Here is a 14,200-nt window from a genome sequence, read left to right as displayed (position 1 = left end):
CTCTCCCCCCTCTCCTCTCTCTCCTCCCTCTCTCTCCTCCCTCTCTCTCCTCCTCCTCTCCTCTCCTCCTCTCTCCCCCTCTCCTCTCCTCCCCCTCTCTCTCCTCCATCTCTCTCCTCCTCTCCTCTCCTCCTCTCTCCCCCTCTCCTCTTTCCCCTCTCTCCCCTCTCCTGTCCTCCTCTCCTCCCCTTCTCTCCTCCCTCCCTCTCCTCCTCTCCTCTCCACCTCTCTCTCCTCCTCTCCTCTCCACCTCTCTCTCCTCCTCTCCTCCCCCTCTCCTCTCCTCCTCTCCTCCCCCTCTCCTCGCATCCTCTCCTCTCCCCCTCTCTCCTCCTCTCCTCTCCTCCCCCTCTCCTCCTCTACTCCTCTCCTCCCTCCCTCTCTCCCTCTCCTCTCCTCCTCTCCTCCCTCTCCTCTCCTCCCTCTCCTCTCCTCTCCTCCCTCTCTCTCCTCCTCCCCCTCTCCTCTCCTCCTCTCCTCCCTCTCTCTCCTCTCCTCCTCTCCCCCTCTCTCTCCTCTCCTCCTCTCCTCCCTCTCTCTCCTGTCTGTCTGCCTCTCTCTCCTCCTCTCCTCCCCCTCTCCTCCTCTCCTCTCCCCCTATCTTTCCTCTCCTCCTCTCCCCCTCTCTCTCCTTCTCTCCTCCCCCTCTCTCTCCTCCTCTCCTCTCTCTCTCCTCCTCTCTCCCTCCCTCTCCTCTCCTCCCCCTCTCTCTCTCTCTCTCTCTCTCTCTCTCTCTCTCCTCTCTCCTCTCCTCCTCTCTCCTCTCCTCCTCTCCTCTAGCCATGCGTAGCTTTGTGGCCCATTGTGCTGAGCTGCTAACAGAGGATGTAATCCGCAGGCTGATGACGCCTATAGAGTGCGCCATGACCATGATGTCACAGTGAGTAGGATTGATTGATTTGATTGATTGATTGTTGTGGTCCCCTCACCTCCTGACCGGTTGTTGTTGTTGTTGTTGTTGTCTATGCCCAGTGTCCCGTCAGTCATCAAGGTGCATGGGACCCATCTGAAGGCCAGTGCAGCTATGGTGAGGCTGAGGCTCTACGACATCTTGGCTCTGCTACCTCCGAAGACATACGAAGGTAAGGCTGGGTGAAATATTACAGCTGTTGTACTTTAAAGTCACACTCTTAAATTAGAGCTTTGATCCAAGCAGTGGTGTTGAGTTGTTAGTCATACAGGGCTTGTTTACTGGACCCTGATCAAGTCTAGTCCTGGAGCACAAAGCATATGTTCAATCTGTGTCCGGGAAGGTGGCCCTTACCTTTCAATCTGTCCTCTGTAGGTAGTTTCAATGCCCTGCTGAGAGAGCTGGTAGCAGAGTTCACTCTGACTGATAACTCGGCCAATACCACCACCTCGTTGCTACGCTCCCTCTGTCACTATGACGACAGTGTTCTCATGGGGTCCTGGCTCCAGGAGACTGACCACAAGTCCATTGAGGACCAGGTAACTGACTTACTATAGAGGTTACAGTAAAACTAAGGGCCCAACTCCCCATGGCGACTCCAGTTCAGGAGGATGTAACAATGCATTGTGTAGAACCTCATGGTTTTCTATCAGATGGAATTGTGTCCAATCTGTTCATTCTGTTTCTATCTGCAGTTGTCAGAATGTTTCACATCACTGAATAGACCCCTGCTTTTGTTAATTGTGTGTGTGTGTGTGTGTGTGTGTGTGTGTGTGTGTGTGTGTGTGTGTGTGTGTGTGTGGTTAGCTCCAGCCCAACAGTGCGTCAGGAAGTGGCGCTCTAGAACACGACCCCTCCTCCATCTACCTGAGGGTACCTATGGGCGAGGCCATGCCTGGACCCCTCCCCCTTGGCGTGTCTGTCATCGACGCCTCTGTGGCTCTGTTCGGAGTGGTGTTCCCTCATGTCTCCTTTAAACACAGGTGAGGCTACCTCTCAGTCTAAACTCTGACCCCTGACCCTAACCCTAACCCCTAACCCCCCCGTGGCTTAGTTCGGAGTGGTGTTCCCTCATGTCTCCTTTAAACACAGGTGAGGGACCTAGTCCACTGACACTTGACATTCCTAGTAGAATCTAATAATGTTTGTGGTTAATAATAATAAACCAGTGGTCCTCTGTAGCTCAATTGGTAGAGCATGGCACTTGTAATGCCAGGGTAGTGGGTTCGATCCCCGGGACCACCCATACGTAAAAATGTATGCACACATGACTGTAAGTCGCTTTGGATAAAAGCATCTGCTAAATGGCATATTATTTATATTATATTATTTTGTCTCAGTCTTCAGAGGTGTCCAGGCCAGTTGAATCAGTAGTGCTTCCTCTAGATGATGTCCAACAGGGGGACTGGCTGGGGTTACTTCAGGAGAGGTTTGGGAAACTCTAGATGATGTCCAACAGGGGGACTGGCTGGGGTTACTTCAGGAGAGGTTTGGGAAACTCTAGATGATGTCCAACAGGGGGGACTGGCTGGGGTTACTTCAGGAGAGGTTTGGGAAACAATGTATTTTATTAATCACTCACATTTGTGTCTGTGTTAGGCTGCAGATGCTGGACCACTTTGCAGAGTGTATAAAACAGGCCAAGGGAGTCAGACAGCAGGCTGTCCAGCTCAACATCTTCACCGCTGTACTGAGCGCCCTCAAGGTGAGGCCTTCTAACATATACAAACTCCTGTTAAAGTTGCACAGGAAAATCTCCTGAACACAAAAACCTTTCCAGTAGTGGCAGCTTACTCCTGGAATGCATATGAGATAGGAGCTCATTGGACTGTCTGTATTTGGCTGATATGTATCAGGGCGAGAGACCCTCCTGCACTGTTTTGACTCCAAACCTGTTCCTGGAGAGAAACCCTCCTGCACGGTTTTGACTCCAAACCTGTTCCTGGAGAGAAACCCTCCTGCACGGTTTTGACTCCAAACCTGTTCCTGGAGAGAGACCCTCCTGGACGGTTTTGACTCCCACCCTGTTCCTGGAGAGAGACCCTCCTGGACGGTTTTGACTCCCACCCTGTTCCTGGAGAGCTACCGTCCTGGACGGTTTTGACTCCCACCCTGTTCCTGGAGAGAGACCCTCCTGGACGGTTTTGACTCCCACCCTGTTCCTGGAGAGAGACCCTCCTGGACGGTTTTGACTCCCACCCTGTTCCTGGAGAGCTACCGTCCAGGAGGGGCCTGGTATGTGTCCTGTCCTCTCCTCCCCAATCAACCAATGAACCAGCCAATCTTCTCTCCTCCCTGTAGGGTCTGGCAGAGAACAAGTCTACCCTGGGTCCTGAAGAGGTCCGTAAGTCAGCCTTGGCTCTTGTGATGGGTGCCCTGGACAACCCTAACCCCATCCTGCGCTGTGCTGCTGGGGAGGCCTTGGGAAGGATGGCTCAAGTAGTGGGGGAGGCCACATTCATCGCCCGCATGGCACAGTACAGCTTCGACAAGTACGACCTGTCTGTTGATACTCATCTCTAGCTAGCTTCATGTGGCCCAGTGGCTTTCCTCTCTGAGAACGGTCTTTCTCTTGACCTGCTTGACCTCTTGTGGTATTTCCTCTTAACCCCCGTATTTGCACTGTTGTCAACTCACAATATGTCACAATATCAACTCACAATATGTCACAATATCAACTCACAATATGTCACAATATCAACTCACAATATGTCACAATATCAACTCACAATATCATGTCACAATATCAACTCACAATATGTCACAATATCAACTCACAATATCATGTCACAATATCAACTCACAATATCATGTCACAATATCAACTCACAATATCATGTCACAATATCAACTCACAATATATCACAATATCAACTCACAATATGTCACAATATCAACTCACAATATGTCACAATATCAACTCACAATATCATGTCACAATATCATGTCACAATATCAACTCACAATATGTCACAATATCAACTCACAATATATCACAATATCAACTCACAATATATCACAATATCAACTCACAATATATCACAATATCAACTCACAATATATCACAATATCAACTCACAATATGTCACAATATCAACTCACAATATCATGTCACAATATCATGTCACAATATCATGTCACAATATCATGTCACAATATCAACTCACAATATGTCACAATATCAACTCACAATATGTCACAATATCAACTCACAATATATCACAATATCAACTCACAATATATCACAATATCAACTCACAATATGTCACAATATCAACTCACAATATATCACAATATCAACTCACAATATATCACAATATCAACTCACAATATGTCACAATATCAACTCACAATATATCACAATATCAACTCACAATATATCACAATATCAACTCACAATATATCACAATATCAACTCACAATATATCACAATATCAACTCACAATATATCACAATATCAACTCACAATATATCACAATATCAACTCACAATATATCACAATATCAACTCACAATATATCACAATATCAACTCAATACCATGTCACATGGCCTCTTTATCTTCCTCTGTCATATGCCTCATGTCTATTCAGAACCCAACCATTAAGCTCTTAGGCATCTGTTTATCAAGTTGGTGCCTCAACGTTCTCTCCTCTCCTCTCCTCTCCTCTCCTCTCCTCTCCTCTCCTCTCCTCTCCTCTCCTCTCCTCTCCTCTCCTCTCCTCTCCTCTCCTCTCCTCTCCTCTCCTCTCCTCTCCTCTCCTCTCCTCTCCTCTCCCTCTCCCTCTCCCTCTCCCTCTCCTCTCCAGACTGAGGTCAGCCCGTGACGTGGTCTCCAGAACAGGTCACTCCCTGGCTCTGGGCTGTCTACACAGATATGTAGGAGGGATTGGCTCAGGGCAGCACCTCAAAACCAGCGTCAGCATCCTATTGGCCCTAGCCCAGGATGGAACCTCCCATGAGGTCCAGGTGAGTGAACGGTGGACAGGTGAGGCTCTCTGAGTCTCAGGCTGCATTCTGATTCGCCACCCTTCTCCCGACGTGTCGTGTGCACTTGCACACCCGCTATAGTGCCTTTAAAAGCGTGATACTGCTGTATGCATTGGCAGGAGGGCTTTCCCTCTAGCAGAGAATCTGGACTTAACCTTTCTTCAAAAAGCCAGCTCCTTCCCTAATACTTGGCTTGGGGTTTGGAGAAGTCTAACGGGCCAGTTTCCCGGACACGGATTAAGCTAAAATCCTAGACTAAAAAGCAGTTTGTTGATTCTCCATTGAGTTTGCTTTTTAGTCCAACTCCTTAATCTGTATCTGGGAAACCGCCCCAATGTTTAGTTTCTCCATATACGGTATGCTTTATATACGGTATGCTTTATATACGGTATGCTTTATATACGGTGAGCTTTATATACGGTGTGCTTTATATACGGTGTGCTTTATATACGGTATGCTTTATATACGGTATGCTTTATATACGGTATGCTTTATATACGGTATGCTTTATATACGGTGTGCTTTATATACGGTATGCTTTATATACGGTATGCTTTATATACGGTATGCTTTATATACGGTGTGCTTTATATACGGTGTGCTTTATATACGGTATGCTTTATATACGGTGTGCTTTATATACGGTATGCTTTATATACGGTATGCTTTATATACGGTATGCTTTATATACGGTATGCTTTATATACGGTATGCTTTATATACGGTATGCTTTATATACGGTATGCTTTATATACGGTATGCTTTAAATATACGGTATGCTTTATATACGGTATGCTTTATATACAGTATGCTTTATATACGGTATGCTTTAAATATACGGTATGCTTTAAATATACGGTATGCTTTAAATATACGGTATGCTTTATATACGGTATGCTTTATATACAGTATGCTTTATATACGGTATGCTTTAAATATACGGTATGCTTTAAATATACGGTATGCTTTAAATATACGGTATGCTTTATATACGGTATGCTTTATATACGGTGTGCTTTATATACGGTGTGCTTTATATACGGTGTGCTTTATATACGGTATGCTTTATATACGGTATGCTTTATATACGGTATGCTTTATATACGGTATGCTTTAAATATACGGTATGCTTTAAATATACGGTATGCTTTATATACGGTATGCTTTATATACGGTATGCTTTAAATATACGGTATGCTTTAAATATACGGTATGCTTTAAATATACGGTATGCTTTATATACGGTATGCTTTATATACGGTATGCTTTATATACGGTGTGCTTTATATACGGTATGCTTTAAATATACGGTATGCTTTATATACGGTATGCTTTATATACGGTATGCTTTATATACGGTATGCTTTATATACGATATGCTTTATATACGGTATGCTTTATATACGGTATGCTTTATATACGGTATGCTTTATATACGGTGTGCTTTAAATATACGGTATGCTTTAAATATACGGTATGCTTTATATACGGTATGCTTTATATACGGTATGCTTTATATACGGTATGCTTTATATACGGTATGCTTTATATACGATATTTTATCTACGGTATGCTTTATATACGGTATGCTTTATATACGGTATGCTTTATATACGGTATGCTTTAAATATACGGTATGCTTTAAATATACGGTATGCTTTATATACGGTATGCTTTATATACGGTATGCTTTATATACGGTATGCTTTATATACGGTATGCTTTATATACGGTATGCTTTAAATATACGGTATGCTTTAAATATACGGTATGCTTTAAATATACGGTATGCTTTAAATATACGGTATGCTTTATATACGGTATGCTTTATATACAGTATGCTTTATATACGATATGCTTTATCTACGGTATGCTTTATATACGGTATGCTTTATATACGGTATGCTTTATATACGGTATGCTTTAAATATACGGTATGCTTTAAATATACGGTATGCTTTATATACGGTATGCTTTATATACGGTATGCTTTATATACGGTATGCTTTATATACGGTATGCTTTATATACGGTATGCTTTAAATATACGGTATGCTTTAAATATACGGTATGCTTTAAATATACGGTATGCTTTATATACGGTATGCTTTATATACGGTATGCTTTATATACGGTATGCTTTATATACGGTGTGCTTTATATACGGTATGCTTTAAATATACGGTATGCTTTATATATGGTATGCTTTATATACGGTATGCTTTATATACGGTATGCTTTATATACGATATGCTTTATCTACGGTATGCTTTATATACGGTATGCTTTATATACGGTGTGCTTTATATACGGTGTGCTTTATATACGGTATGCTTTATATACGGTATGCTTTATATACGGTATGCTTTATATACGGTATGCTTTATATACGGTATGCTTTATATACGATATGCTTTATCTACGGTATGCTTTATATACGGTATTCTTTATATACGGTATGCTTTATATACGGTATGCTTTAAATATACGGTATGCTTTAAATATACGGTATGCTTTATATACGGTATGCTTTATATACGGTATGCTTTATATACGGTATGCTTTATATACGGTATGCTTTATATACGGTATGCTTTAAATATACGGTATGCTTTAAATATACGGTATGCTTTATATACGGTATGCTTTATATACGGTATGCTTTATATACGGTATGCTTTATATACGGTATGCTTTAAATATACGGTATGCTTTAAATATACGGTATGCTTTATATACGGTATGCTTTATATACGGTATGCTTTATATACGGTATGCTTTATATACGGTATGCTTTATCTACGGTATGCTTTATATACGGTATGCTTTATATACGATATGCTTTATCTACGGTATGCTTTATCTACGGTATGCTTTATATACGGTATGCTTTATATACGGTATGCTTTATATACGGTATGCTTTAAATATACGGTATGCTTTAAATATACGGTATGCTTTATATACGGTATGCTTTATATACGGTATGCTTTATATACGGTATGCTTTATATACGGTATGCTTTATATACGGTATGCTTTATATACGGTATGCTTTATATACGGTATGCTTTAAATATACGGTATGCTTTATATACGGTATGCTTTATATACGGTATGCTTTATATACGGTATGCTTTAAATACGGTATGCTTTAAATATACGGTATGCTTTAAATATACGGTATGCTTTATATACGGTATGCTTTATATACGGTATGCTTTATATACGGTATGCTTTATATACGGTATGCTTTATATACGATATGCTTTATCTACGGTATGCTTTATATACGGTATGCTTTATATACGGTATGCTTTAAATATACGGTATGCTTTAAATATACGGTATGCTTTATATACGGTATGCTTTATATACGGTATGCTTTATATACGGTATGCTTTAAATATACGGTATGCTTTAAATATACGGTATGCTTTAAATATACGGTATGCTTTATATACGGTATGCTTTATATACGGTATGCTTTATATACGGTATGCTTTATATACGGTATGCTTTATATACGGTATGCTTTAAATACGGTATGCTTTAAATATACGGTATGCTTTAAATATACGGTATGCTTTATATACGGTGTGCTTTATATACGGTATGCTTTAAATATACGGTATGCTTTATATACGGTATGCTTTATATACGGTATGCTTTATATTTGTCCCTCCTCTCTGTCTCTACAGACGTGGGCGCTCCACTCCCTGGCTCTCATCGTAGACTCCAGTGGTCCCATGTACCGAGGCTATGTGGAGCCCACCCTGTCCCTGGTTCTGACCCTGCTCCTAACTGTACCCCCCTCACACACTGAGGTACACCAGTGTCTGGGACGATGTCTGGGAGCTCTCATCACCACCGTCGGACCCGAGCTACAGGGTGATGGTCAAATGCAACTAGACTACCGTCTCTAGCTTTCAGGCTGGCTAGTATTACCTCTAAAATGCAACTAGACTACCGTCTCTAGCTTTCAGGCTAGCTAGTATTACCTCTAAAATACAACTAGACTACCGTCTCTAGCTTTCAGGCTAGCTAGTATTATCTCTAAAATACAACTAGACTACCGTCTCTAGCTTTCAGGCTGGCTAGTATTACCTCTAAAAGCATTGATGTGCCAGCAGATGGCAGTGTACTGCTCCAACATATTTACAGACAAGTCATGAATGTGGTGTTTACAGATGACAACTTTTACTTTGACTGCTAATGAATGCTGCTGATCTCTCTTCCTCCTCCTCCCCCCCCCGTCCCTCCAGGTAACGGAGCGACCATCTCGACTATCCGCTCGTCATGTCTGGTGGGCTGTGCCATCATGCAGGGCCACAGTGACTCTCTGGTGCAGGCGGCGGCCATATCCTGCCTCCAGCAGCTACACATGTTTGCCCCACGCCATGTGAACCTCTCCAGCCTGGTGCCCTGCCTCTGTGTGAGTGTGTGAGAGAGTGGGGGCGTATACGATGCAGGCTTAGGTTTGTGGGCGTGGCAGGGGGCGTGGCAATGGCCGCGGTTGGCCCGTCTGCACAGCTGACGTTTAGAAGCCTCGATCTTGCCGGTGTAGAGACAAGTTAAGAGAAGTTTTTGATTTTTACGACAATTTCCTGCAATTCTACAAATCTCTATGTAGCTGAGAGACATTTTTCAGTTTTAAAGCAGATTTCCTGCTATTCTATGCATTTTGCCATGGCTAATGCTGTTTCTTTTGCTCAAACATAACAAAATCAATACTGCAAAATTCATATTTTTTTTTTTTTTATATTCTCGCTGATTGTCTATCTTTTATTTTGGTGATTGTTAGTTCTCAAAGATTATGTTATAAATAAATATACAGGTCAATTATCTTTTCTAAATACTTTTACATCCCAAAAATATATTTCAAAAAAATTTGACCCTAAAAAATGCTTAGGCGGCCTGCCCAATGATTTTTATGGCAGAAAGCTCCCTGTGATGATTGACGCTTAAGTTGCATTTTCTATGTTGTGGTGGGTTGACGTGTGTGTGTGTGTGTGTGTGTGTTGTGGTAGTTTAAATCAAATCAAATTTTATTTGCCACATGCGCCGAATACAACAGGTGCAGACATTACAGTGAAATGCTTACTTACAGCCCTTAACCAACAATGCATTTATTTTTAAATAAAAAAGTAAAATAAAACAACAACAAAAAAGTGTTAGAAAAAAAAGAGCAGAAGTAAAATAAAATAACAGTAGGGAGGCTATATATACAGGGGGGTACCGGTGCAGAGTGAATGTGCGGGGGCACCGGCTAGTTGAGGTAATATGTACATGTGACTATGCATAAATAATTAAGAGTAGCAGCAGTGTAAAAAGATGGTGGGGGGGCAGTGCAAGTAGTCCGGGTATCCATGATTAGCTGTTCAGGAGTCTTATGGCTTGGGGGTAGAAGCTGTTGAGAAGACTTTTGGACCTAGACTTGGCGCTCCGGTACCGCTTGCCGTGCGGTAGCCGAGAGAACAGTCTATGACTAAGGTGGCTGGAGTCTTTGACAATTTTTTTGGCCTTCCTCTGACACCGCCTGGTATAGAGGTCCTGGATGGCAGGAAGCTTGGCCCCAGTGATGTACTGGGCCGTACGCACTACCCTTTGTAATGCCTTGCAGTCGGAGGCCGAGGAGTTGCCATACCAGGCGGTGATGCAACCAGTCAGGATGCTCTCGATGGTGCAGCTGTATAACTTTTTGAGGATCTGAGGACCCATGCCAAATCTTTTCAGTCTCCTGAGGGGGAATAGGCTTTGTCGTGCCCTCTTCACGACTGTCTTGGTGTGTTTGGACCATGATAGTTTGTTGGTGATGTGGACACCAAGGAACTTGAAGCTCTCAACCTGTTCCACTACAGCCCCGTCGATGAGAATGGGGACGTGCTCAGTCCTCTTTTTTTTTTCCCGTAGTCCACAATCATCTCCTTTGTCTTGGTCACGTTGAGGGAGAGGTTGTTATCCTGGCACCACACGGCCAGGTCTCTGACCTCCTCCCTATAGGCTGTCTCATCGTTGTCGGTGATCAGGCCTACCACTGTTGTGTTGTCGGCAAACTTAATGATGGTGTTGGAGTCGTGCCTGGCCATGCAGTCATGGGTGAACAGAGAGTACAGGAGGGGACTGAGCACGCACCCCTGAGGGGCCCCCGTGTTGAGGATCAGCGTGGCAGATGTGTTGTTCCCTACCCTTACCACCTTGGGGCAGCCCGTCAGGAAGTCCAGGATCCAGTTGCAGAGGGAGGTGTTTAGTCCCAGGGTCCTTAGCTTAGTGATGAGCTTTGAGAGCACTATGGTGTTGAACTCTGAGCTGTAGTCAATGAATAGCATTCTCACGTAGGTGTTCCTCTTGTCCAGGTGGGAAAGGGCAGTGTGGAGTGCAATAGAGATTGCATCATCTGTGGATCTGTTGAGGCGGTATGCAAATTGGAGTGGGTCTAGGGTTTCTGGGATAATGGTGTTGATGTGAGCCATGACCAGCCTTTCAAAGCACTTCATGGCTACAGACGTCAGTGCTACAGGTCGGTAGTCATTTAGGCAGGTTATCTTAGTGTCCTTGGGCACGGGGACTATGGTGGTCTGCTTGAAACATGTTGGTATTACAGACTCAGTCAGGGACATGTTCAAAATGTCAGTGAAGACACTTGCCAGTTGGTCAGCACATGCTCTGAGTACATGTCCTGGTAATCCGTCTGGCCCTGCGGCCTTGTGAATGTTGACCTGCTTAAAAGTCTTACTCACATCGGCTACGGAGAGCGTGATCACATAGTCATCCGGAACAGCTGGTGCTCTCATGCATGCTTCAGTGTTGCTTGCCTCGAAGCGAGCATAGAAGTGGTTTAGCTCGTCTGGTAGTCTTGTGTCACTGGGCAGCTCGCAGCTGTGCTTCCCTTTGTAGTCTGTAATAGTTTTCAAGCCCTGCCACATCCGACGAGCGTCAGAGCCGGTGTAGTACGATTCAATCTTAGTCCTGTATTGACTCTTTGCCTGTTTGATGGTTCGTCGGAGGGCATAGCAGGATTTCTTATAAGCGTCCGGGTTAGAGTCCCGCTCCTTGAAAGCGGCAGCTCTGCCCTTTAGCTCAGTGCGGATGTTTCCTGTAATCCATGGCTTCTGGTTGGGGTATGTACGTACGGTCACTGTGGGGACGACGTCATCAATGCACTTATTGTTGAAGCCAGTGACTGATGTGGCGTACTCCTCAATGCTATCTGAAGAATCCCAGAACATATTCCAGTCTGTGCTAGCAAAACAGTCCTGTAGCTTAGCATCTGCATCATCTGACCACTTATTATTTTTTTTTTATCTGTGTGTGTGTGTTGTGGTAGTTGACCTGTGTGTGTGTGTGTGTGTATTGTGGTAGTTGACCTGTGTGTGTGTGTGTTGTGGTAGTTGACCTGTGTGTGTGTGTTGTGGTAGTTGACCTGTGTGTGTGTTGTGGTAGTTGACCTGTGTGTGTTGTGGTAGTTGACCTGTGTGTGTGTGTGTTGTGGTAGTTGACCTGTGTGTGTGTGTGTGTGTTGTCGTAGTTGACCTGTGTGTGTGTGTGTGTTGTGGTAGTTGACCTGTGTGTGTTGTGGTAGTTGACCTGTGTGTGTGTGTGTTGTGGTAGTTGACCTGTGTGTGTGTGTTGTCGTAGTTGACCTGTGTGTGTTGTCGTAGTTGACCTGTGTGTGTGTGTGTTGTCGTAGTTGACCTGTGTGTGTGTTGTGGTAGTTGACCTGTGTGTGTTGTGGTAGTTGACCTGTGTGTGTTGTGGTAGTTGACCTGTGTGTGTTGTGGTTGTTGACCTGTGTGTGTGTGTGTGTTGTCGTAGTTGACCTGTGTGTGTTGTCGTAGTTGACCTGTGTGTGTGTGTGTTGTCGTAGTTCACCTGTGTGTGTTGTGGTAGTTGACCTGTGTGTGTTGTGGTAGTTGACCTGTGTGTGTGTGTGTTGTGGTAGTTGACCTGTGTGTGTGTGTGTTGTCGTAGTTGACCTGTGTGTGTGTGTGTTGTCGTAGTTGACCTGTGTGTGTGTGTGTTGTCGTAGTTGACCTGTGTGTGTGTTGTGGTAGTTGACCTGTGTGTGTTGTGGTAGTTGACCTGTGTGTGTGTTGTGGTAGTTGACCTGTGTGTGTTGTGGTAGTTGACCTGTGTGTGTGTGTGTGTGTGTTGTGGTAGTTGACCTGTGTGTGTTGTGGTAGTTGACCTGTGTGTGTGTTGTGGTAGTTGACCTGTGTGTGTGTGTTGTGGTAGTTGACCTGTTTGTGTGTGTTGTGGTAGTTGACCTGTGTGTGTTGTGGTAGTTGACCTGTGTGTGTGTTGTGGTAGTTGACCTGTGTGTGTTGTGGTAGTTGACCTGTGTGTGTGTTGTGGTAGTTGACCTGTGTGTGTGTGTTGTGGTAGTTGACCTGTTTGTGTGTGTTGTGGTAGTTGACCTGTGTGTGTGTTGTGGTAGTTGACCTGTGTGTGTGTGTTGTGGTAGTTGACCTGTTTGTGTGTGTTGTGGTAGTTGACCTGTGTGTGTTGTGGTAGTTGACCTGTGTGTGTGTTGTGGTAGTTGACCTGTGTGTGTGTGTTGTGGTAGTTGACCTGTGTGTGTGTGTTGTGGTAGTTGACCTGTGTGTGTGTGTTGTGGTAGTTGACCTGTGTGTGTTGTGGTAGTTGACCTGTGTGTGTGTGTTGTGGTAGTTGACCTGTGTGTGTGTGTTGTGGTAGTTGACCTGTGTGTGTTGTGGTAGTTGACCTGTGTGTGTGTGTTGTGGTAGTTGACCTGTGTGTGTGTGTTGTGGTAGTTGACCTGTGTGTGTTGTGGTAGTTGACCTGTGTGTGTGTGTTGTGGTAGTTGACCTGTGTGTGTGTGTTGTGGTAGTTGACCTGTGTGTGTGTGTGTGGTAGTTGACCTGTGTGTGTGTTGTGGTAGTTGACCTGTGTGTGTGTGTTGTGGTAGTTGACCTGTGTGTGTGTGTGTGTGTGTTGTGGTAGTTGACCTGTGTGTGTGTTGTGGTAGTTGACCTGTGTGTGTGTGTTGTGGTAGTTGACCTATGTGTGTGTGTGTGTGTTGTGGTAGTTGACCTGTGTGTGTGTGTTGTGGTAGTTGACCTGTGTGTGTGTGGTAGTTGACCTGTGTGTGTGTTGTGGTAGTTGACCTATGTGTGTGTGTTGTGGTAGTTGACCTGTGTGTGTGTGTGTGTGTGTTGTGGTAGTTGACCTGTGTGTGTGTTGTGGTAGTTGACCTGTGTGTGTGTGTTGTGGTAGTTGACCTGTGTGTGTGTGTTGTGGTAGTTGACCTGTGTGTGTGTTGTGGTAGTTGACCTGTGTGTG

At 44.1% G+C, this 14,200-nt stretch overlaps 1 protein-coding gene across 1 annotated transcript in view; it reads left to right on the top strand.

Moving 5' to 3' along the window:
* The window catches only part of LOC311132856 (HEAT repeat-containing protein 5B-like), a 97,202-nt gene that overhangs the window by 38,141 nt on the left and 44,861 nt on the right, over positions 1–14,200 (top strand). The window contains 9 exon segments of the mRNA XM_084166211.1: positions 781–880; positions 973–1,082; positions 1,286–1,449; positions 1,718–1,893; positions 2,510–2,615; positions 3,212–3,402; positions 4,718–4,877; positions 8,599–8,788; positions 9,163–9,332. Of these exon segments, the coding sequence (XP_084022337.1) occupies positions 781–880; positions 973–1,082; positions 1,286–1,449; positions 1,718–1,893; positions 2,510–2,615; positions 3,212–3,402; positions 4,718–4,877; positions 8,599–8,788; positions 9,163–9,332 (1,367 nt within the window).

Source organism: Coregonus lavaretus (genome assembly GCF_964263955.1).
Source record: "Coregonus lavaretus genome assembly, chromosome: 1".
NCBI classification, from domain to species: Eukaryota; Metazoa; Chordata; class Actinopteri; order Salmoniformes; family Salmonidae; genus Coregonus; species Coregonus lavaretus.
The sequence above is the reverse complement of the archived record's forward strand: the minus strand, read 5'-3'. Positions and strand labels throughout refer to the sequence as shown.